Source organism: Anopheles nili, chromosome X (assembly GCF_943737925.1).
Source record: "Anopheles nili chromosome X, idAnoNiliSN_F5_01, whole genome shotgun sequence".
Lineage (NCBI taxonomy): Eukaryota > Metazoa > Arthropoda > Insecta > Diptera > Culicidae > Anopheles > Anopheles nili.
In genome coordinates, this window is record NC_071293.1 from 12,573,359 (window position 1) to 12,600,068 (window position 26,710).

General features: G+C 38.1%; 2 protein-coding genes across 2 annotated transcripts in view; both read left to right on the forward strand.

Annotated features, from left to right (window-relative positions):
- Positions 1-500, forward strand: part of LOC128728989 (uncharacterized) — a 158,646-nt gene extending 158,146 nt beyond the window's left edge. Inside the window, exon 4 of the mRNA XM_053822639.1 lies at positions 497-500. Within this exon, the coding sequence (XP_053678614.1) occupies positions 497-500 (4 nt within the window). The remainder of the gene's footprint in view (positions 1-496) is intronic.
- A 5,474-nt stretch (positions 501-5,974) lies between these two features.
- On the forward strand, positions 5,975-17,159 carry LOC128728990 (protein sidekick-like). The gene is made up of 9 exons (XM_053822640.1): positions 5,975-6,158; positions 14,591-14,883; positions 14,966-15,113; positions 15,168-15,445; positions 15,516-15,804; positions 15,875-16,153; positions 16,224-16,544; positions 16,661-16,782; positions 16,920-17,159. The coding sequence occupies exons 1-9, from the start codon at positions 5,975-5,977 to the stop codon at positions 17,157-17,159; spliced, it is 2,154 nt and encodes a 717-aa protein (XP_053678615.1).
- The last annotated feature ends 9,551 nt before the right edge of the window (positions 17,160-26,710 follow it).

Below are 26,710 nucleotides of genomic sequence, written 5' to 3' on the forward strand. Positions count from 1 at the left end.
GTTGCTACAATTGCTGGGACACTAAATATCAACAGGGCTACAGTGTATAATGTGTTGCGAAAGTATCATAACACCATTAAATGGAAGCAGACATGCGAGGAAAAATCATGCAGAAAATTACAACACCACACATACGGGAAAAAATCCGAGAATGGGTTGATGAATATTCTGGTATATCGTTGCAGAAGTAAACAGATACTATTTTCCAGAATTTTAAGTTAATGTTTGGCGATATACAGTAACCAAAAAGATTTCAGTCATTAACTATTCTTTCTGTTCAGTAAGTGACAGAGGACAAGGTTATGAACGCAATTGAAAATAGGAAGTCCCTTATAACATCTTTTGACTGCGAGAGTTATTTTTTACATATATTCAGTTATATTCCACGGTGCTTAAGGGAAGAACCTAAAGATGCTTAGTTGAGCGATATGTTACTTTTTTTGTTACTAAATATAAGCATTTCTAATTCTATAATTGTTAAATACTTCCCTACCAGATAAAAGGGAAAAAATAAAAAAATTTCATGATGATTTAAAATTGCGTATCAAAGAATTGTAATATCAAACCTTTGATATGGTCAACGGACCCAGAATTTCTAAAATCATCAAAGAATGATTGGCCTCAATAATAAATAATAGAATTGACGAGAAAGCCAATAATTCTGCCGAGGTATCATCATATCACTCACCTTGTAGTGAAATGATATCGTGAAATGTTTAATCATCAAGCAGATAAAGCGGTCCTGGCAGCACTACAACAAAAATACTGCATAATTGGACTTTACTCGGTTTTTCAAAATGCAAAATGTTGGGAGCGTGGTCTAATGTGCCACTCACGAGTAACCTTCTGACGGGACCGTCGACGAGGACGGAGGTCTAAACTTAAATTGTAATTTGCGTACTTAAGGTTTCATAGAGTTTAACGTCCTTTAAAATACAAAAGTAAGAAAGATAATAGAAAAGCGTAAATTGTTGGTAATTCGATGGCTGAAGCGTTAGCGTAAAAAGCCGTAACTTTTTTTTTTCTTAGGCAGGTCTTAACCGGTTGTTGAGCCATATAAAGAAGATAGAATTATTCAGTTTAATTTTAACTAAAAATGCACCCTCGTATTTATCTACATACTACCCTCATACCCCCATACCTTCATTTTCGAACTTACTCATAGTTGAAAAATTACGGCCTAGCAATTTTCTCTGTACTGTCGATAGCGGTGGAGTGATTGATGAGAAAATGTCGAGTTCCTGGACCAGGTCTAGTGCAGTTGTGTGCTTGAATTTGCTGTGGCCGGACGCATCCAACCGGACGTGTGACGTTCCGTGCAATCGTAAAAGCCTCCACTCGTTTGATGCAGCGTAAAAACTTTTTTTGTCGTAGTATTCTACTTATGAATAGTAGGGCACCGCGACGCAACGTGGCTACGTCGTGTTGGAAGTTTTGAGTGGCGACATCTATGTCGGTTTAAATCACGTATGCAGAACATCGTTATACGTTAACAATTTGAAAATTTTCTTCACGTATTAAATCGATAACAAAAGATGAGAATATCTAACAATTTGTTGTAAAATAAATAAAAAAGAGAAAAAAACGTAAATTAAACTCCTTCACTTTTAAGCGACCTATTGACGACGCCGAAATAAAAAATATGATCACAAAACACCTACTTACCATATGATGCTTCTCTAAGCTACCACTGGTTGAGCCCGGTTGAGGTGGGATGTTGAGTACGTAGTTGGAGCATCCGTCTCTTCCTTCCATACCATCTCTGGTGCCTCCCACACCCAGTGAACTTCCACCAACGCCTCCATCACCACCTGTACCACCTGACTTGCTGTTGGTAGTGTCTGACCTCTCATCGCATGCATTTCGTGCGTTCTACTTGCTGGTTAGGTTCCTGATTCTCACCTTTCGACGTTTCAGGATGTGATAGTCAATCGGTTGTTCTTGTTCAGGCTCTACACCCAGCACTACAACTAGTCGTGCAGGTTTACGTTCCATCGGTGTTTGCTGGCGAAGAAATACGATCCTGATACGGTAATACGAGAGATACGGTGTTAGGCTTGGTGAGAAGAGTCGCATCGCCTCACGGATGACCGCTTCACTCACCGGACCTAGCGGGTTCTACTAATTAAGAAGGACCTTAAACTGTGCCCGATCCGGATCTGTCTCCCAGTCCTGTTTCTTCTCCTGTTCCGCTTGTTATTGTTCTTTCTCTTCGTCACCTTTCTCATTCACCCCTTCCTCAACATGCACCTCACACACAACTACCGAGCCACGTGCCGGCTCGGCCATCGACCGTTCTTCGTCCTGCGTGCTCCTTCTGTAAGCTACCTCTGGTGCCACAGGTAGCGAAGAGCATGTAGATGGATACACCTTCCGTTCGGCATTGGTGAGAACGTATCCGCGGGCCCCAACATACAGGGAAAGACCGTCAGTAACCCGCCGACAGGGACTTGCAACAATCACCGACAGGCGTCGTTTGTCGATCTTCGCCGTCGAATTATCCTTTCGCTGTTCGCAGGATAATGGTTGCTTCACCACGGTTTTCAAATGCCAAAAGTGAGGGTGATGCGTCTCGCTTCCGACAGGGTGGGCTAAGGCGGGTTTCGTCACTGAAAATATCATACTCTGGAAATAAAAACGCAAAGGATGGACAGTTTACGTTAGTGTGAGTTGAATGCCACGTGGGTACTCTCTGAGTATTGGTCTGAACGACTGATTAAAAAGGGATTTATAAAGCGATGTAAAATCGTTGAAGAATAAAATCTAATTTAAAGCTCAAGCTGTAGTTCTCATTCTAATTCATGTTTTCCCTGTATGTGTGATTGTTTGATGGGATTGTTACTATTGATTGCGTTTTTTTACTACAGTAGTTCATCCATCATAGCTATCGAGCTAACATGTGACCTGCTCATTTATAACAAGCAGGTGCAAAAATATTGTTTTTTCATTTTTTTTGATAAATTAATAAAAACAATAAAACTTTTTCGTCGAGGAAGTTTTGCACAGTAACTGAGCAGGGTTCTCAGAACAGCTATCTCACAGAGTACGAAAGTGATCTTTGCGAGCACATTGAAAAAGTTAGTTTCTTTCAATTTAGAGAAATCTTTAAGCATACTCCAGGCAGCTCCTTCAACGGTGAAAGGGAATTTCTTAACGATAAAGAAGCTCGACGGTAAAGCAAATAAGACATCTCAACCTGCAGCACCGTTGCCGCGCTAGATTCGGAATATTAGCAAGAGTGAATTTGAGCGTTGTTCTTTTCCTACATTACACCATCAGTTACTCCACCAACGGCACATTCCGATGGGACATTCAAACTCCCCTAAAACGGTCACGAATCGAAATGCCATTTGGGTAACCATATCCTTCGGTTCCTAAGGACTCCAATCATTCAAAGCCTTAGCTCATCAATTAGCAAAATTCCAGAGATATTTTTAACGCTTTGGAGCGCATCAATGTCCAGAAAAGAATCTGAATAATTGCATTTCAACGCTCAGCACTGTGATTAAGAGCACCACAAGATGTCAATTTGAATAATTGCTAAACCCACAAAATCAACTATTTCTTTGAAGGACTCAAAACAATATTTCTCAAAATTAAAAAAAACTCTCCTCTTTTTAAACATTCACAAATAAACAATTGTCATCTAAAACCAGCTTTGACAGATGATGCAGGCCCGAAGGTAATTCTAAGGCTAAGGTAATTCCCGAAATTTTCCTCAAAGAGATATCAATGCTGCCACCTTCAACGCGCTGTCAAAACATACGAAAGATTCATCAGACGTCAGCCAAAATAGCTAGAATTTTATAAACCCGACATCGAGAAGTGTCCCTTCGAATAAATCAAAGGATCATCTAGTCGCCAGTGATGAGCATTTCACGCACACCATGACTCAACAATAGGCACACACAACACACACCCACACACACACACACACACACACGCAATGTGCACTACGATGCGCGCCTGGAAAATGCAACTTCGCGGCAATCTAACATGGTTATCATCCCACAAAAAGGAAGAAAGTGGAGGCCAAATTGGAGAAAAAAATTAACTCAGAATGCGTGTACATACAGGCCGCATTGTCATGTTCGCGCTCACTCGTTCCAACCTCACTGTTCTCACTCGCACCAACCGTTCCATCCACGATGTTGGCACCACCAACCGAATCACCATCATGGCTGTTCTTCTGCGCTTTCTCTACCAACCGAAGTTGCTGCTGGTGGAGCCGGTTCTTGATCAGGAAGATCTCCGACATGATGCGGATGCGGGACACGGCCCTGCTTCCGATTGTTTCGACTGTTCAAGCGCCAGAGCACGCGTGTCTCGCTTCACACCAACCTGTGGCTTCTTTTCTACAGCCGCACATGCACACATGCACACACACACACTCTACCTCATCCGCGGACACTCGGCGAGAAGAAAATGATGACCTAGGGACCGGTACCTTCTGCCCAAACTGGACAAGATCGATATGTCTCTAAGGTAGCCAGATGCCCCACACACGCACGCACACACAAGATAAAAAACTAATTTCCCAAAACAAAAGAAAGCGCACCCGTAATACTTACCGTTCTGTCGTGAAATGACGCACGCTGAGGGAACGGTTAGTTCACAAAGTCTGCTCGGGCATTATGCCATCTCGCTCAAACCCCAGGCGCTCTTGCTCCCTCGCATACCAGCACATGATAGTATTTTTTGCTGTCAAATTCCATCGAACTATGCAACATAAACAGCAAATTTGCATATGCTCGTGCTGGTTTCAATGCAGGAAATAAGATGCTCGCCATCCTTTTTTCTCTGCCTCTGTAGAATCTTCTTCTGTAGAATGGCCACTGACTAAAGCCCATAGGTTAAAGCTGCATCTCTACCAATGAGAAGCCAGCAGATGAGCAAAGTAATCATAATCACCAAGAGGAACAAGCACGAGTCGATCAAAAACATAATTGAAAGCTAACTTAAATGTTATAAAATGTATTAATTTTATATATCTATATATATATATATATATATATATATATATATATATATATATATATATATATATATATATATATATATATATATATATATATATATATATATATATATATATATAAAAAATATTAATACATTTAATAACTAATTTAAATAACTTTATTTAATTTAATAATTAATAATTATATTTATATATATATATATATATATATATATATATATATATATATATATATATATATATATATATATATATATAGATATATAAAATTAATACATTTAATAACATTTAAGTTAGCTTTTTATTTTATTTTCGATCGACTCGTGCTTGTTCCTCTTGGTGATTATGATTACTTTGCTCATCTGCTGGCTTCTCATTGGTAGAGATGCAGCTTTCACCTATGGGCTTTAGTCAGTAGCCATTCTATAGGAGAAGATTCTACAGAGGCAGAGAAAAATGGATGACGAGTATCTTATTTCATGCATTGAAACCAGCACGAGCATATGCAAATTTGCTGTTTATGTTGCATAGTTCGATGGAATTTGACAGCAAAAAATACTATCATGTGCTGGTATGCGAGGGAGCAAGAGCGCCTGGGGTTTGAGCGAGATGGCATAATGCCCGAGCAGACTTTGTGAACTAACCGTTCCCTCAGCGTGCGTCATTTCACGACAGAACGGTAAGTATTACGGGTGCGCTTTCTTTTGTTTTGGGAAATTAGTTTTTTATCTTGTGTGTGCGTGCGTGTGTGGGGCATCTGGCTACCTTAGAGACATATCGATCTTGTCCAGTTTGGGCAGAAGGTACCGGCCCCTAGGTCATCATTTTCTTCTCGCCGAGTGTCCGCGGATGAGGTAGAGTGTGTGTGTGTGTGTGCATGTGTGCATGTGCGGCTGTAGAAAAGAAGCCACAGGTTGGTGTGAAGCGAGACACGCGTGCTCGGGCGCTTGAACAGTCGAAACAATCGGAAGCAGGGCCGTGTCCCGCATCGGCATCATGTCGGAGATCTTCCTGATCAAGAACCGGCTCCACCAGCAGCAACTTCGGTTGGTAGAGAAAGCGCAGAAGAACAGCCATGATGGTGATTCGGTTGGTGGTGCCAACATCGTGGATGGAACGGTTGGTGCGAGTGAGAACAGTGAGGTTGGAACGAGTGAGCGCAAACATGACAATGCGGCCTGTATGTACACGCATTCTGAGTTAATTTTTTTCTCCAATTTGGGCTCCACTTTCTTCCTTTTTGTGGAATGATATACATGTTAGATTGCCGCGAAGTTGCATTTTCCAGGCGCGCATCGTAGTGCACATTGCGTGTGTGTGTGTGGGTGTGTGTTGTGTGTGCCTATTGTTGAGTCATGGTGTGCGTGAAATGCTCATCACTGGCGACTAGATGATCCTTTGATTTATTCGAAGGGACACTTCTCGATGTCGGGTTTATAAAATTCTAGCTATTTTGGCTGACCTCTTATGAACCTTTCGTATCTTTTGATAGCGCGTTGAAGGTGGCAGCATTGATATCTCTTTGAGGAAAATTTCGGGAATTACCTTAGCTGTAGAATGTTAAGGGAAACTCACGCCGCCACCTTCGGGCCTGCATCATCTGTCAAAACTGGTTTTAGATGACAATTGTTTATTTGTGAATGTTTAAAAAGAGGAGAATTTTTTTTAATTTTGAGAAATATTGGTTTGAGTCCTTCAAAGAAATAGTTGATTTTGTGGGTTTAGCAATTATTCAAATTGACATCTTGTGTTGCTCTTAATCACAGTGCTGAGCGTTGAAATGCAATTATTCAGATTCTTTTCTGGACATTGATGCGCTCCAAAGCGTTAAAAATATCTCTGGAATTTTGCTAATTGATGAGCTAAGGCTTTGAATGATTGGAGTCCTTAGGAACCGAAGGATATGGTTACCCAAATGGCATTTCGATTCGTGACCGTTTTAGGGGAGTTTGAATGTCCCATCGGAATGTGCCGTTGGTGGAGTAACTGATGGTGTAATGTAGGAAAAGAACAACGCTCAAATTCACTCTTGCTAATATTCCGAATCTAGCGCGGCAACGGTGCTGCAGGTTGAGATGTCTTATTTGCTTTACCGTCGAGCTTCTTTATCGTTAAGAAATTCCCTTTCACCGTTGAAGGAGCTGCCTGGAGTATGCTTAAAGATTTCTCTAAATTGAAAGAAACTAACTTTTTCAATGTGCTCGCAAAGATCACTTTCGTACTCTGTGAGATAGCTGTTCTGAGAACCCTGCTCAGTTACTGTGCAAAACTTCCTCGACGAAAAAGTTTTATTGTTTTTATTAATTTATCAAAAAAAAAATGATAAAATCAAGATTTTTGCACCTGCTTGTTATAAATGAGCAGGTCACATTTTAGCTCGATAGCTATGATGGATGAACTACTGTAGTAAAAAACGCAATCAATAGTAACAATCCCATCAAACAATCACACATACAGGGAAAACATGAATTAGAATGAGAACTACAGCTTGAGCTTTAAATTAGATTTTATTTTTCAACTATTTACATCGCTTTCTCTCTTCCTCTCTCTCTCTCTCTCTCTCTCTCTCTCTCTCTCTCGCTCTTCTTGGCCCGCGCATAGTTGAGCACGTCGTGCTGACATGACCAGGTTACCAATCCGTTTCCAGCAAACTCGGTCCAGGACTGCTCTCCTCCACTCCTGGCTGCACCCAATCTCTGACAGGTCCTGCTCCCCTTGACCCAGCCACCGAATTCGCTGCGCTCCTTTGCGCCTCGTGCCGAACGGGTCGCTAGCGAGCACCTTCCTGGTAGGGCATGAATCCGGCATCCTCATCACGTGCCCCAGCTATCGTATCCTTACGGCCTTGGCCACCGTTAGAATGTCTGCTCCGCCATGCAACTCAGCTAGTTCGTGGTTCATTCTCCTTCGTGGGTGGTAGGTTGAAAAACGCACTAGTGCTGATATACCAAGGTGAAAAATGTATTATGCTGATTTTCTACACGCCTTTTAAAAACACGAAGGCGTGCTTTTGATTGATCGTAATATTTGAGATGGAAATGGGCCGATTTTAAAATGAATCCACTTCAAATGATTTGGATCAATTTTAGCCTGTACTTTCCGCCTCATTATGTGAAGCATATAGTCAAAGAATTTGATTCCCTCTACTACATAGTCATCGCTGTCGACTTCTTTTTTATTAGACAAATCACTATTTCTTATCCATGATTACTAATATATTTCGACAGAAGAACTGATTCAACAATTCCTGAAATTGTTTGTATAAATATATGACAAACTAACTGTTAAACCCGATTTCATTCAGGTCGACATTGTTTAAGGGAATATTGTGGGTTCGTTTTCGAATGCTCTTGTAATTCAAACTTCGATGTGTCGATTCGTCTTTCTTTTCACTTTAAGTATTTGTTCGTTTCCCTCATCTCCTAGCTTCGTCTTTGTAGGTTTACTATTTCGTTTAATTCATCTTTCTCTGGAGCTTTTGAAACACTTTTTTCAAATGGCTATACTATGCTTTTTCAAACTATCTTGAACTCCTTTTTCAACAAATCTACTCTTTTAGTCATTTTAGCTATCCAGGAAAAATTTTTTATCAAATCTTCTCTTCTCTTGTTTTTACACAACAGTCATTTCTGTACATATTTTTCGTTTAGTATGATAAACCCGTTCTAGTCAAAATGTTTCTGCCTAATCTATGGCCTTTTGCACGTCATAAAATAGATAAAAGCTTTTATTTATGCCTGATGTTTTCCACATCCACCCTTTCGAAACACCCTTTTGGTCCTTTGTAATTTTTCTTGGACCCGTCATATCAATCCCTCTACATAGCAATAAGGAAAACAAACACGTTGCTCCATCCTAAGCATGCATGACGTTGACATTTTTTCTAGTTTTCTTTCGCTTACGCTTAATTCATCATTTATACTACCTGGATACAATTGTCCCTACTCATTAGCTCCCCGGCAGTAAGTATGGAATTTTAAGGTTTTTTTTGCCTCATTTCGTTTAAATAAGTCATGATTGGTGTGCTCAATGATATTTTCCAACACTCTAACAGGAGGAGCTTGAATAGGAGCTTTTGTTTCTCTTCGGTTTGATTAGATTAGATTCGGTTGATTTCGACGGTATTTGTACTCCTTAGTGAATATTTTGTGATGAAAAACTATACCATATCCCCTTTTAGCTAGAAACTGGAAAACTTATACTTCTTCACAGAAACTTATACAATAGAGAGTTTTAAGAAACGCATACGCAATATTTAGGACAAATCAAATGACAATTTGTATTTGAAACTTTTGTATTTTGCAGGAGACAGGAAGGTTTGGCTTCTTTACAAAAAGACTTATAAAACATGTTCAGACAAATAGGTCATCATCTGAATTTTTTAAAGCTATTAAAAGGCATACATATTGTTTCATAATTGATGTAGAGCTAATAGGGGTAGAGGTAGAGTGGTACAGAAGATGCCCTATTTCGTCGGTGTAACGGATGCTTTCGGTTTTGCTCCAAAAAGTTGAAAAAAGCATGTTTACCGTATTGCCGAAAATTCTGTCATCGTTTGTACTTTTGGCGAAAATAATAGAATTTTTCAACGGACAGGTTGTATGGAAGCCACGCTTATTTCTTGAGCGGGGTGGTTGAAACTTTGGACTCTTTTGCAACATATAAAAAGAAGCATATGTTCTAAATTTCGGCCACATTTGTGTCTTGTAATTTTAAGTGAACAATATAGCTTTTTTATGGAGGGTTGTATGGGAGCCTCCCTTTGTTTATCATAGAGAGTTGAAACTTCGCCAGTCTTAGTTGTAAGTAATGAAACGCCTATGTACCAAATTTCAGATAAATTGGGCATCAGTTGTTAAGTGATTATTCAAGAAATGAGGTTGTAAGGGAGCCCGCTTTTCGGGGGGTTCTAAAACCATAAAAATCAAATCCCTAATTCGAGACCATCATACAAATATATGCCAAGTTTGGTGCGAATTGGTCACAAAAAACATTGAAGCGCGACCATAGGCATAAATAAATAAAAAAATAATTGCATGCATATATATATATATATATATATATATATATATATATATATATATATATATATATATATATATATATATATATATAGATATTTATTTATATATATATATATATATATATATATATATATATATATATATATATCTATATATATATATATATATATATATATATATATATATATATATATATATATATAAATATATATATATATATATATATATATATATATATATATATATATTTATATATATATATATATTAAATTAATTAATTAGTTTCTAATAATATATTGTATTCAATGGGTAGTAATTACGCATTTCCTGAATCTACAAAATATTTAATTATAGCTTCACGTTTATGTTTAGGCTTGAAAAGTTTAGACTTAATTTTACTTATGAGTTGGGAAGAACCGGAAAAGTATCATCGCTAAACAGATCAAAACAAGTTTGTAAAAGCAGACACCATTAAACATTTGAAATATGTTGATTACTGTTTTTGTGCTTCTCGTTTGTTACTTCTCAACTGTTGATGGTTGTTTTCTGTAGTGGTAGATTCGGAGCACGCCCAAAGGTAGAGCAGTTTAGGTTGACTGCACATGCGTTGTAAATCGAGAGCTGCAGCTGTATCCAGGCGATGTTTGGTTTAGCTATTATAAAAGAAACGCAAGAGCGAGAGGTCTTAAATGTTCTAAGGTGAGTCGTTTGTAACAGCAAAGGAAACCAACTCGTTTTCTGTTGTTAATGGCAAAGAGAAGTTTGTTGAAGTTTGGAAGTAACAAACACGAAGAGAGTTTGTTTTCGCGGAGCAGATTTCATGGCCCCTTTTATGTTGCCCTATGTTGGCTAGAAAGCATAAGCATAGGCCACAAGTGAGCAGGTTCAACCTTTATGTTAGAGAGGGAAACAATGTTGATATATGCCTTGATTGGCAAACAGTGTCCGTATAAAAATCTGATCAATTTCGTATACAACGTTGTTAATATGTTTATAAAAACCAAGGAAGATTTCTGGATTCCAATGTTGATATAAGCTGGATGCATTATTTGACTTTCAAAATAGCAAAAAAATATTACAGCTGAACAAATCGTTGAAATAATGTACACAAATATTATTTACGGTCGAAAAATATAAATACATTACGACTCAATTCTGCAGTAGTTTTATTTCAAGCAATTGTACGGACAAAAAACATTGAAGGCGAACGCTACGGTTCAGCCCCTATATCCCCTAAAGAGAGATTTACTCCCAGGGGTTCACTGGGGCTAGGGGTTCACTCCCAAGGCTTTTTCTTGGCCTTGCTAGAAATTTCCTTACCCATATAGAAAATCTACAGTCGTAAAGGTTATTTTCTTTCGCAGCTCATACTCCATCATGCAAAAGAATAATTACCGCCTAGCTTATTCTGAAAAAAAAAAAAATTTATTTTATTTCATTTTTTTTTATTGTTGGGGGTTATGGCTACGATTATTTTCGTAGCAGTGGCGATGAGCCCAGATTGCCTAGAGTCAGAAAGAAAGCAAAGCTTTAGATACGATTTCCAGAGGATATGGAGACAAAAGATACTTACCACTCGCTGAATATGCCTAAATTGACTACACGAAAAGAAATTAATGTCACAAAACGTTCACTATGAGCTTCACTGTAACGAGAAGCGGTTTGTAATGATACTTACTTGGGCAATAATATCTCTTTGGTCGGCGATACATAATGAAGAACGTTCCTTTTTCGACGACGATTGTCATCTTACCGTTTCATTTTTTTCTATTTCAGTCTTGCGATGACGTTTTGTGATAATTGAAAATATCAAATGGTGGATAAGATATACATTTTTCACTATCGAAAAATCAAACGCGAAAATAAAATTAACCCTTTTTGCTCGCAAAATTTAAGCACATATCTGTGATTTTTTATTAACTATTTTTTTTACTATTGTATCTATATACATTATTTTTATTTACTTAAGACAAGATTATTAACTGCTTCTCATACAGATGTATGTTGAGAAATACTAGGCATACTAAGCAACCGCATGAAAAACCTATGATACAATTTTTGTATATTTTCAGATCACATTGCATGCTAAAAGCTGTGTTTCGTTACTTTGCGTACCATTTCATCCCAGGTGAAAATCAGTTGTGCTAACTGGAGCTGGTAATTTCGTATAAAGTTATTCATTTCGTTCTTGTTCGTCGTTGCGAATACGGTTGTTGGTAAGTTTGCCTACCTCGAACTTGTAAATCGTTATTTATTGACAATTATTTTATTTACAGATTTCGGACATCAACATGAGTCATAGCCAAAACTATGCTTACCAACAGCAATTGTTAGAATTTGCACGGCTCGATGCTCGTTTAACAATAAATAACGCTATGATCTACATAATCGTTGCATTAGAAACGAAGAAGAGAACAAAATATCTGCAAAAACTTTCTACTCTGCACTGTTTTGTGCGCGGCTTATTTACACTGGAAGAAATAGCAGACCTGGAGGCAAAAGCTCATCGAATTGTAGTAAAAGCGGTTAGGGAGCGTACACTATACGAAAGGATGAGAACTAGAAGACGCCTTCATCGATCGGGAAACATTTATCCTGAGATAGCTTCGGATTCGGATACCGAATAAAACGATCAAATTAGAAATAGATTCACTACAGGCTAGGTAACATGATGTCTATGGGGTTAGAAGAAAACGCGAATGAATAATTCTTTAATTCTTTATATTTACTAGGGCGATGTTATATGGTTGTTTTGCATCTTTCCATCTCCTGCGTTTGCAAGATCACGTTAATGGACGTAGCAGGAATGGAGTAATCGATGTTTGAAACAGGAACACACCAGCGGATAAAATAATAATCAAAATTGCCGACCAATAGAAAACGTTGCTCACTTATCTTCAATAAACATACTGCTGCTGTATGTTCTCATTGCTTGCTCAGCTGCTGACTTCTAATTGGTGGAGAGGCGTGTAACCCTTTCGGACTTGATCAACGAGTTTGTTACTTTATACATGTGTGAAGTGTTTTACTTCATATTTTAGGTATGCAGAAGCGGCAGAAATACAAAATTCAGTAAAGCCTCAAACAGTAGCAGCATTATTTCGCCTGTGGAATACTCATAAAAACTCTATCTGTATGTTTTGCTGATAAATTTCATCGAACTTCTCAAAATGAACAGCAAATAAGCATAAGCTAAGCTTATTTCCATGCATGAGATAAGATGCTCTCCATCGTATCTCTTTCTCTGTCTCTCTTATTCTTGAATTATATAATAATGTATTTTACAATTGAGTTCTGTTGAGTGCTCTTGATTTTAGCCCATGAGGGGTAGTAGAATCTCTACCGATGTGAAGTCATCAGTTGAATTGAGTTGAGTAATCATAATCACCGAGCGGAATGAGCACGAGTGGATCGAAAAAATATAAGAAAGCTAACTCGGATCTTATTGAATTTCGACGAGGCAAAGGAAAGCAAGATAAACTGCGAATTTTGGAGTAATGTAAAAAGAATCTAAGGCCCAGTATCATTGTCCGTTGCTTATATAATCAATTGCATGACGACACATGCGCATTTTGTTTCACGTCAGTTGGATGATACCGGCGGAGTTGAGAGCTCATACTCTATGAGCCAGAGTACATTAATAATTGAACAGAGAGGTTGACTCTATGATTTGCGAGCGGTTGAGACAATCGTGCAACAAATTTTTTTCGCGTTTTAGGGTTGAAGATTGGAATATTGCTTTGTTTCTTGGTTAAACGCCGTTTGCTGCGAAGGAAATATAAACCGATTTTTTAATTGAGATACTACTTTTAGTATGTTTCATTATATTTCAAGCTCAAGTACAGTGTTCAATGCTTTTCAAGCATAATTATATCAACTGAGGTTTAATAATATTTGAACATAGATATTTGTATTATAACAAGCATATTTGAATCAACTTGGGCTTAATCATAGTTGAAAACAAATAATAAATGACTTTATTTGTATTAAAACAAGCATTTTGGTAACAAGTGAGCCTTCCTCATATTTGAAAACAATGATATAATTTATATAAGAGAGTAGGTCAATATTTTTGTCAATCAGTAATACATGGGAAATATATGTTATACAATAAAAATATTGTTACTCCCCGAAGCGATTGGAAGAACTGTTAAGATCGTTGAGCTCTGGAAAAAAGGCAGGCTGGAAATCGAGAGCGAGTATAAAAACAAAAAAATCAAACTGCATTGCGAGAGTGCAAGCGGAAAGATGTGTTGGAAAACAACCCAAACTAAACTCACTGAAAAGCATATGAACTCAGATAGTCGAGCTTACAAAGAATTGGTTAACTTTTGAATATGTTAATAGTGTCTCTTAGACGTATTTAAATATAGAACGATATACTCTGTTTCGCAAGAAGAAGAAAGATCCGGGAAAGAAAGAAGGAAGAAGATACTACTTCACAAAAATATAGGCTTAAAGTTTAGCAAGGTTCACCATACGATCTGAGCAACGTCGTGAAGCAGCCATAGGAAGGTACAAAATCGCAGCAGTTCGTGGGTTGTTGTTGTGTGCTGATGCTGATCTGATCTTTTATGTTCTTTTACAGCATTATCTGGCCCACCAAGGGGGTTCGTCGGTTCAGCTCGATCGTCCACCGAAATCATTATCCAGTGGAAACCATCGCTCGAGGAGCTCCGAAATGGGCAGATTCTTGGCTACATCATCCGTTACCGGTTGTTCGGATACAATGCGAGTCCCTGGAATTACCGTAATATCACAAACGAAGCTCAGCGCAACTACCTGATTCAGGAGCTGATCACGTGGAACGACTACGTGATCCAGATCGTGGTTTACAACAACATGGGCGGTAACAACAACAGCACCGCAGATCTCACTCTCGTAGGTACAATCGGAGCAGATTACCTTCAGCTGGACACCAGGACGGGATGGGTTCGCACCGTTACGCTATTACACGGTTCAGTGTCGCGAGAATGAGGGCTCTTGGGCGCTTATCCCGGAGCGTGTGGATCCTGCGGTCACGGCATATATCGCAAGTGGCTTGAAACCGCATACGCACTATCAGTTCCGGATACAGGCTACGAACGATCTGGGGCCTTCTAGCTACAGCCGTGAGAGTGTGCAGATCTGAACATTGCCGGCAGCTCTCTCGGAAGGCATCACAGGACTTGAGGTGGTGCCCATTACAACTACGAGCGTGCGCGTCCAGTGGACGGCTCTACGAGCTGCGGCCTGGAATGGAGACGCCGACATCGGTGGCTACCGGATCCTGTACCAACCACTATCTGACTTCCCATCAGCGCTCCAGAGTACACCCAAGCTGGACGTTCTCGGGGTCCAGCAGGTGTCGGCTGTGTTGGCCGATCTCACACAGGATCGCAACTACGAGCAACCGTTCAACTCGCAGGGTTCAGGACCACCATCACAACCGGTCGCGGTATACGTCAGTGAAGCAGTTCCGATAGGGGAACCACTCGGAATCGAGGGTTGAGCGCTGGAACCCACCACGACAGAACACGCAGAATGGTGAGTTGCTTGGGTACAAGATCTTCTACCTTGTGACGGACTCGTCCGCGCAGGATGTTGAACCGATTCCGGTTTGGGATGGAGCTGGTGGTGTATCGGCACGATCGGCACCTATTACGGTTAAGACGCTGGCCGGTTTGCCTGGACCACCGACGCAGCTGTTGTTCAGTGACATCACCATGAACATTCTTACCGTGAGCGGGGACGTGCCACAAAAGCGTAATGGACTTATCCTGGGCAACATCGTTGCTTACGAAACAACCGAGGACAATGAGAGTAAGTTCTTTGTTGGCTAATCTACTAGCTGCTCATGCTCATCGGTTTTTTTTTTCTAATTCCTCCACAGAATTCAGCAAACAGGTGAAGCAGAAAGTAACCGGCACGAGCCTGCTAGTGCAAAACCTCGAAGAAGTGGTGACATACACGTTCACGGTTCGCTTACAAACCATCGACTATGGTCCAGCGATCAATGGCAACGTGACGACCGGACCACAGGATGGATTACTTGGTTCTCCGCGTGAGTTGACCATCAGCAAGTCGCAAGCCAGCGTGCAGATGCACTGGATCAACGGCCAATCCGGCAAGGGTCCTATCTTGGGCTACTACATTGAGACGAAAAAGCGCGGTACGTGCTCTTATTATGCCCTCTCTTCCATTTTATCTTACATTCTTATCTGTTCCGGTGTTCCCAATAGACGATCTGCGCTGGGAGACGGTGGCACGAACGACGAATGGGCCATTGCAGGAGTTCACCGTTAGCTTTCAGAATCTGTTGCCTTCAACGGCGTACAAATTCCGTGTCATCTCGTACAACCGGTACGGCATCAGCTGTCCGGTGTACTCGGAGGACGCAGTGCTAACACCGTCGAAGCTCTACCTCGAGTATGGCTTCCTGCAATTGAAGCCATTCTACCGACAAACGTGGTTTATGGTAGCCCTCGCGGCGACATCCATCGTAATCGTCATCATGGTCGTCGCCGTGCTGTGCGTTAAGAGCAAGAGCTATAAGTACAAGCGTGAGTAACACTGCTACAACCGCAAATCTGGCATTCTGACATTTTGCTCGTGACAGCCACCTAGTGCAGTTTACTTACCAATACGCTTTCCAAATACGTTCTCTTTTCACTCGTAGAAGAAGTTCAGAAAACACTCGAGGAGTCGATAGCGATGTCGATTGACGAGCGGCAAGAGTTGGCATTGGAGCTGTACCGATCCCGCCACGGAACATCCGCAAACGGTAGCGTACTGCAAGGTGTTGGCAACGGAACAGGTGGCGGCACTGGCACCCTGATTCACAGCACTTTGGGTCGTCGCAGGTAAGTGTGTCTCCGGCAGCTATATCAGGTGCAGCAATCTGATCTGTCTTATCAAACCTTCTGCTCGTTCGGTAGGCCTCAGAGAGCGAAAACGAGAGCGTCCGGTCAGATCCGCACTCGTTCGTCAACCACTACGTGAACAACGATCTGCTGCGGCAATCCTGGAAGCGTAAGAAACCGGTCCGCAACTATTCCAGTTACACCGATTCGGACCCCGAAGGGTCAGCTGTTATGAGCCTCAACGGGGGGCAGATTATTATGAACAATATGGCACGCTCGAGGGCACCATTACCGGGTTTTAGCTCGTTCGTGTGAGCGATGACGCGGTTTGATCTAGAACGATACCTAGAACGTGTCGGCGACTTTCGGACAAGCGAGTTCCGAAAAGAAAAGAGAAAAGTGCTTTACTTAGATAGAGAAACGAGGACTCCGTTGTGCCTTTTACGAGCTAAAGCGAATGTAAAGCGAATAGTTTTCTTGTTTTACTTTTAAATTGCTATCAAGCAAACAGCTGAATAATTTAGATGTGAGTTAGATAAGCGCTTTATTATTAGCCAAAAGCGGTAAGCGGTAGCATTAGTAGTACCAGTTTTTTAGAATAAGCTCGTACGTATCTAAGAAATCTAGCGTTACACGTATCGAGCGTGGAAAATGTCCTTTAAAAAGAATCTTTTCCAGGGTTTTTTAGAAGCATATACTCACTGCTACTACTTCTGCTACCGTTTGTATTTCGAAATAGCAGCTGCATTTCCTGTTGAATGGCGCCATAAAGTGGCGATACATGATGAACGAATTATTAGGAAATAGGAGCTTTAATGTTAATTCTCACAAGGGCGAAATTTACATATCACACGTACATATAAACTAACATATACACGAGAATGAACTATGTGATAACGATGGAAAAGGTGGCGTTGCAAGAGCACGCGAACAGCATTTAAAGGGATGGCTAAATGTGCAGACTTATAAAAGGGAGCTAGGAAATCGTAGGAAATCAGCATGGCCGTGTGTTGGCCGATCTCTCTCAGCCCTTCGGTTAGGTACATATGTGGTCTCTTTTCTCCACTGCCCACTGACCCTGACTAATGATAGGATCAATGGACAATTGTGTGTTCCGGGCGGAGCTGTCCTGTAAGCGAATAAAGTTATTTTACGATTTTTGTAATAGATTTTTTTGTCCATTTAATACTTTTTGACATTTATGTGAGTATTTTCAACCTAAGAAAACAAGCCATTTTTGTAAGTAAAATATACAAATATATTCTGGACGCGAACGTCGTGTTCGATTGTACTCTACTTTATCGATTTAATACTTGCTTATGTTACGTAGACTGGTGGTGTAGCTTGCTTTATAAGTAGCTTTGTAGCTAGTGTATAAATTTGCATGAAAACTTTCTAACAAACGTTGATCTGTGTCCTATATGTTACTACATACGTATTTCTTTACTTTCTTCACAGTGAACATCGTTCGAGATCGAGGACTATCCGAATTGGTTTCGTGAGCAACTAGTAATTTAATTTTTGTCCACAAAAGGGTAACTACATTTTCTACATCCTTACGTTCATTTATGAGCATCGTGTATTCACGAAGTCAGCGTAGTGATGCGGTCCCATTAAATTGTATGACATGGGAAATTTAGCCTCTCACTCACAACCCAACGGCAATGCTAACTTCTTATAACTTTCACATTTTTGTTGAAACATTTATCTTTCGACGTTTCTTACACTTTTCGCCAAATAACACGATTTCCATAAGAGTCATAAATGTAAACTGTAGGTAAAATTTCAAACATTACTGCAATTTTTTTTTTTCAAGTAATGACATAATTGTCTGATAAAATTTTATTCCTTCCGCACAGTATATTTCCATGTTGCAAACATATCCGGCTCTAGCTTCGTATAGTATACGGCAAAGTAGACCGTAGTTTATTATTTTTGCCGGATTGTGTATTTTTATAAATAGTTTTCCACGCCATCGAATAATGGCTTCATCGAGCGAAAGTTCTTTCCTAGGCGTATATAATGATTTAAATTTATCTAATAATTAGCTCAGAATGGGCTGAATCTTTTCGAGGTTATTAGATCCGGTTATTTTGTGATTGTTTGAAAAATGACACGTGCTCCACATTTGGGGAAATTTATTACGTGGCATTACAGTATTGAACGATGGTGTTCTCGTATAAAATTCGGAGCTCCAGTATTCATCTTTAACATCTTTCTTTACCTGGCCTATGAATGTAATTACAGCAAGAAATTTTTTCATCTCGGTTAGACTAATATCTTGCCCTTATTATGCTGGTAATAGATGTTATTCATTCATTGCCTATATGTGGACATTTCACTATGAGACTATGCCTATCTGTGGACATTTCACTATCGCTGGAATCATCGGACGCACTTGAGTTCTGTGGTGGAATAGCTCTTGATCTTTTTCTTGGAGCGACATCACTATCTGAACTGAATTTACCGTATAATCCGATAGAGAGTCTGCAATATGCTCATTCTTAATGTCAGCCACATTATATGAGTAATCTCATACAAAAATTTGAATAATAATACAAAAAAATACAATTTCCACAAGAATATTAAGCGTACGATATAATAATTTCGAAATTCACTCTTTGAAAGTGATTGTTGCAGAAATTATTACGTTAACCATGCGAAATGCTCAGAATGCTGCGATTTCGCTGGCATTCAAGTGATAGATCTATAAACCCGTGTTGTCGCGAGCTGGCGCTCAAGTGACAGTTTCATAATCCCGCGTTTTCATGGGGTCGGTTGTCAATGTGTTAAGCACTCGCTATAGTGATCTCGACCCGTGAAGATCGAGAATTTTATCCATTTGATACACGCTTCGAGGTCAACCCCGATACACAGTGTTCGAAAAAACGCAGCAATGGAAAAATCTACGATATCCAAACGTGACTCGGAAGCATGTCTGAAGCAACAGACTGGAAAAAACACGATGGAGCTCCGTAGCGCGGCCAAAACCTGCATGCCGAACGAAGTGTCGAGCGCGCAAAAACGTATCGAGCGTCGTTCCAAGAGCGCGCTAGACATGGTAAGGAAGTACGAGCAACGAAAAATGCAGCGTGGTGGACACCAATCCAGCGGTTAATATCAAGTGTCCATTAAAAAATATCCAAAGCTAAGCGGCGAGAATCTCTTGATGCACGTAAGACGTGGAATGTTTGGAAGGAAATGAGATCAAGAAAAGAAGTGTTATATTGAATAAACCATGACAAATGGGACTGCATTGCCTAATTAGAAAAAAAAAAACAATGTGTTTGTTTGTATTGTCAACAATGTGTTAATCTAACATTTTATTATAAATCCCATTCGTGGCAAACTCACATAATGCTATTTATTTCAAAAACAAACCCAACGCAACAATTCGAGAAACTACTTCGCTCTTTATTTTCTCAAACTGCTACTTGATAGCTTGCCATTATGCGTAGAGATTGAGACGCACGCATCATACTATTGAGACGCACGCAGGATCGCCTTGAGCTTGATGCATCACACGAACAAACACAACGGATGGTATCGCCCATACATCTTGAACACGGCTCCATATCATCTTGACCAAGATAAAAGAAATCATGGTTCGCCAACACCCGGTAATCGATGCTGTCGACTGGCTTTCTATCAAACGTTTTGAATCATTTTTCTTGAGTAGTAAAGTGCTTCAAATTGCACCGGTGTGAAGGCTGATAACAGACATACCAAGAAAGGTGAGCTTCGGAGGTGGTTTTGAAAGTTTCCTCTTGCGAGTTTCTGAGATGAAGATGCACCGACGCATAAGAGAAAAGCAAAGATTTTTGCAATGTGTCACTCTGAGTTCAGTACTTATTCATTTCAGAAGTATTGTGTTCCATTGTGTTTGTTAATTAGTTCGAACAATGCATTGCTTGTATGGTAAATAAGTTATGATTACTGCATAATATAAATATTCTGTTGGGCTGATGCAATTGCATAATTGCAGTTTCGTCCATTTAATTCGCGAATAAATTACTTTTTCAATTGTAACGTTTCAAAATTGTTGAAAACGATCTAATGACTTGATGATAATGAATGATTGCATATATGTATGCAATATTTCTTCAATTTATTTATTTATGCCATATTACTTTTCAACATTTTGTTCTCAACTTAAATGTCCATTTATTCAGTTACTAATTCAAAGTTAAATATTATATTAGTAATAGTATAAAATTTTTTATTGCATTCGATCAGAAAAATTTAGCTCTTATTTAGGGAGAACGACTGCTCGGTGCAGATAAAAAATAATTTTGTTTTTTTTCTACGGTTTGGACAACACGTCCTGGCTGAACCTCTCAATATATTTATATAAAATTCTATATTTTTATGATTCGAGGCAAGATCGTGTTCGATCGTGGCTGCTCTTAGGATTTCCGTTCGCGATAGCTCTAACATGGGTTGGAGTGCGTACGTTGCTGATGTGACAGTCTCATCGTCTTCCGGGCGTTGCGTTCGGGTACAAACGATCATGATCTGACTCATCGTCATCCGTTTCCGTCCGTCGCGACTCTCTTGAATCCGATATTTCTGAGGGCGAATCCGATCTGGAACTGTCTGAAGTACTTTGTGCCGGACTCAATGTAGCTAACTTGTCGATCTCGATGTTGCTATGTAATGAATTAAGCTTCTGTCAATATTGCAATCTTAAAAACTTCCATGGTCCATCATCAAATTTACAACGTTGTACTCGAAATTGATCGGATTATTAAACGGAGGCTGTTTGTCAATCAAGGAATATGTCAACATTCATTCCCTCTCTTACATACGGCTTGTAAAAGTTATACATAAAGGCTTTCGGCCTGCATAATGCAACATAATAGAAAGGTCGTAGCATGGAATCTGCTGTTTGGAAAACGAACCCTCTTTGTGTTTGCTGCTTTCAGACTTCATCAAACATCTCGTTGCCATTAACAACAGAAATAGGGTTGGTTTCCTTTTCTTTTATAAACGGCTCTCCATAGCATATTCAAGACATCTCGCTCTTGCGTTCCTCTCATAATAGCTGAACTAAACATCGCCTTAATTAAGCTTCAGCTCTCGATTTACTATGCATGTGCAGTCAACATACATTGCTCTACCTTTGGGCGCGCTCCGAATCCACCAACGCAGATAACAACCATCAACAGTTAAGGAGCAACAAACAAGAAGCACAAAATCAGTTATCTACATAATTAAAATGTTTAATGGTGTCTGCTTTCATAAACCTGTTTTGATCTGTTTGTCGATGATACTGTTCCTTTTCTTTCAAACTCATAAGTATTCAATTTTGATTGATTCTATACTAATCTAGTCTAAACATAAACGTGTGGCTATAAGCAAATATTTTGTAAGTTAAGATAACGAGTTAGCACACATCGAGATCGTCAAATAAAAAACATCAAAATCGTCACAATGTATTTTAAAGCAGATAGTTCCAGATCAGATTAACCCTCAGAAATATCGGAATCGAGAGAGTTGCGACGGACGGAAACGGAAAACGATGAGAACGATGGAAACGAAAACGGAAAGATGAATCACGCCATGATCGTATGCACTCCAACGCATCGCTCGGAAGACGATGAGACTGTCACATCAGCAACGTACGCACCCCAAACCATCTTAGAGCTAGCGCGAACGGAAATTCTAAGAGCAGCCACGATCGATCCTTGAACCATATCCAGATAAAATTCCGTGTAAACGAAGAACAGGGGTTCACCATGTTGAGTTCCATTGTAAGGTTCAGCTAGGACACACGTATTGTCCAAGCAGAAGAAAATAAATTAAACTGTTCTTTTACTGCATCAAGCAGTCGTTCTCCATAACTCATTATTTGAAATTTAAAATAGCTACAAGAATCACAGCGGAACAAGTCGTTGAAATAATGTATAGAATTATCATGCTCGGTCAGAAAATACAAATACATTACGACTCAGTTCTGCAGTAATTTTGTTTCAAGCCACTATACCGACCAAACATTAGACGACTATCTGTGGCACAACAGCGCTATGAATGAGCTCCATTGTCTTATCCTTGGACTTGTTGTATGGAACGACGGTCTCTCGCACACCAGCGCTTCAGCACCCTTCAGCGCAAAAAGTCGTACCAGAGGTTGCCTTAGCTTGGGACTGTTGATGCTACGAATTCAGATTGGCTTAGTAACACGCTCTCGTTCACTTTGCAACAGTGCCTGTCTCTGTTATGGCCGTAAAGACTTTCAGTGTATGGCGGCAATTTTCAGTGCACTTTCCACGTATACATGAGTGTGCGCAGGAGCTTTCAAATTCGATTGTGTGAGACGATCTCGTGGCGCACGTTGTTTGCACAATTTGAGGAAAGCCTTTGGCGAATTACTTCTAGCCTTTCTACAAAGGGTTGACCTAGGCTTAGAAAGTAATTTGAAATGTTCTCAAGTGAACGTTGAAATGTGACAATCACGACAGAAACGAGTGGTAAAATAAAGTTTCCCTGAGTGTACCCTTATGCAAGATACTGTAAGTGATTTTTCGCAGGCTCCATCGACCTCTTTAACTCACGTAATTCGTATACACAGGTACGTAGAGTGGAATGTGACAGCCCCGGGATGTTTTAGAGTGGGATGTAGGTTGCACGATTTTCACCGGAAGCGAACATCGAAGTCACGATCATTGTCTCAAATTTTCTCCCACCTCAAGTCAAACATATCAAAGCAACACAAGTTTTTTTAGGTCTATTTGAGCTTTAATTTGATATAAAAAACAACAAAAAAGCTAGCATTTAGTCATCAGCGCGAACTCGCCCGTAGATTATCCCTGTACTTGATAAATCGAACGTACATACAAGACGGGTGGTAATGGGCGTACAGCTCCATGGGATCGTCGTCCAGCTCCCAAAGCTGCAAACCATTGCCGCACATGAAGCACAGTCTATATAGTCTTCGCTGTCGATTTCCCTCTTATTTGACAAATTACTATTTCTTATCCATGATTACTAATATATTTCGATAAAAGAACTGATTTAACAATTCCTGAAATTGTTTGTATAAATATATTACAAACTAACTGATAAACCGGATTTCATGCAGGTCGACATTGTTTAAGTGAATGTTGGGGTCCTTTTTCGAATGCTCTTGTAATTCAAACTTCGATGTGTCTATTCGTCTTTCTTTTCACTTTAAGTATTTGTTCGTTTCCCTCATCTCATAGCTTCGTCTTTGTAGGTTTACTATTTCGTTTAATTCATCTTTCTCTGTAGCTTTTGAAACACATTATTCAAATGGCTGTATTATGCTTTTTCAAACTATCCTGAACTCCTTTTCTGACAAATTTACTCTTTAAGTCATAAGAGCTATTCAGGAAAAAATATTTATACCTTATTTTCTCTTCTCTTGTTTTTACACAAAATTCATTTCTGTACATATTTTTCGATTCGTATGGAAAACCCGTTCTTGTCAAAATGTTTCTGCCTAATCTATGGCCTTTTGCACGTTATAAAATATATAAAAGCTTTTGTTATTCCATCCTAAGCATGCATGACGTTGACATTTTTTCTAGTTTTCTTTCGCTCACGCTTAATTCATCATTTATACAACCTGGAAACAATTGTTCGTTTTTCCTTTATTTTTCACCTATAGTTTTTCACCTATAGCAGTTCTTTTTCAAAACGCCATTCCGTATACGTAATGATCACTCTCTGTAAAGTAAACTTAATTCTGTTTTCTTTAACCATATTTGCTACGCAACTCTACAAATGGAATCATACTGAAAAATGGAATCATACTGAAAAAACGTATAGCGTTATTTATAGCTATAGCTCGAAGAATATTTTGCACATTTATATTCTGACATACATCGTGAGAGGATGAGTTGAGTTTCTTAGTGCAGTTTAGCGTACAACCAATGATGAAGAGTTTAAGGAAACTGAACTGCTGGATGGAAGCATTGCATTTTTGTGAATTTCTTTTATTTCGGAAACGACCATTCCTTTCCCCTTCATGATGTAAAAGTCTCTCGTTGAAATGAACTAAAAAAAATTTTTATGCTGAGCGTTTTTCGAACATTTATATATATATATATATATATATATATATATATATATATATATATATATATATATATATATATATATATATATATATATATATATATATATTTATATATATATATATATATATTTATATATATATATATATATATATATATATATAAATATATATATATATATATATATATATATATATATATATAAATATATATATATAGAAATATAGATATATGTAAATATATTTATATATATATATATATATATATATATATATATATATATATATATATATATATGTATATATATATAAATATATATATATATATATATATATATATATATATATATATATATATATATATATATATATATATATATATATATATATATATGTGTATATATAAAAATATACATATATGCATATATATATATATATATATATATATATATATATATATATATATATATATATATATATATATATATATATATATTTTAATATATATATATATATATATATATATATATATATATATATATATATATATATATATGTATATATATATATATATATATATATATATATATATATATTTATATAAATATATATATTTATATTTATATATCTATATATATATATATATATATATAAATATATTTATATTTATATATCTATATATATATATATATATATATATATATATATATATATATATATATATATATATATATATATATATATATATATATATATATATATATATATATATATATATATATATATATATATATATATATATATATATATATATATATATATGTGTGTCTGTGTGTGTCTGTGTGTGTGTGTGGGAATACCGTCAAGGAAAGGATTATATATCAAATCCCTTCTTCTCTTTTTGTTTCACAGCTACCATTTCTCTTCATAATCTTCGCTTCGTATGACCATCACGTTCTTACCAAAAATTTTCTCCCTAATCTTTTTCATCTTTCACGTCATAAATTTTGTAAAACCTTTTATTTATGCCTAGTGTTTTCCGCTTAAACTCTTTCGAAAATCCTTTTTTATCACTACCATTTTTCTTGAATGCGTCAAATCAATTTATTTGCATAACAATGAGGAAAAGTAGCATGTGGTTCCATCCTGAGCATGTATGACGATCAAATTCTTTCTACTTTTCTATCTCTTATCCTTATTTCGTCACTGATGCTGCCTGGAAACAATTTTCCATTTCTTTTCTATTTCATCTGTATTGTTGTTACTTTCAAAAGGCCATTCCATGTTCGAAAACATTACGCTCTTAAATCCATATTTAAATTTATTACACCAACCACATTTCCAACGTAACTCAACATAATTTTAAAATGAATTTTATTGAATAAGGGCATAGCGTTATGTACAACAATATGTTGAAAAGTATTATACATTTTTAAATTTTGACATGCGTGGAGTGAAGAAGAGTTGACTTTCTTATTGTAGTTTAGTGTCTAAATAAACGGTAGAAGAGAGAAAAGTTGCAGGAAACTGAACTGTTTGTTGACGTCATTACATTTTTGTGAATTTCTTTTATTCTAAAAATTCCTTTCCCGTCCATAATGTTAAAGTTACTCGTGAGAAAAAATGAACAAAAAACATTTGTATCGATGAGCGATTTTTGAACATTCCAATAAATGAGGGTTGCATACCGTTTCCGCATGGGAGAATATGATATTTTGCTACTTGTTGCATAGACTGTGTTAAGGCGTACATGAAAAGTTGTTGTTAAATTAGACGATATTTGTTATTTTGGGCATTTTTTATTCAAATTTTCCGAATAGATATTGTA

Bases quoted from the DNA above. Each gene is read 5' to 3' on its own strand.
- LOC128728990 (XM_053822640.1), top strand. From the start codon at position 5,975: ATGTCGGAGATCTTCCTGATCAAGAACCGGCTCCACCAGCAGCAACTT. The intron at 6,159-14,590 runs GTATGTACACGC...GTTCTTTTACAG, and splicing joins CAAACATGACAATGCGGCCT to CATTATCTGGCCCACCAAGG. The intron at 16,783-16,919 runs GTTGGCAACGGA...CTCGTTCGGTAG, and splicing joins ACGGTAGCGTACTGCAAGGT to GCCTCAGAGAGCGAAAACGA.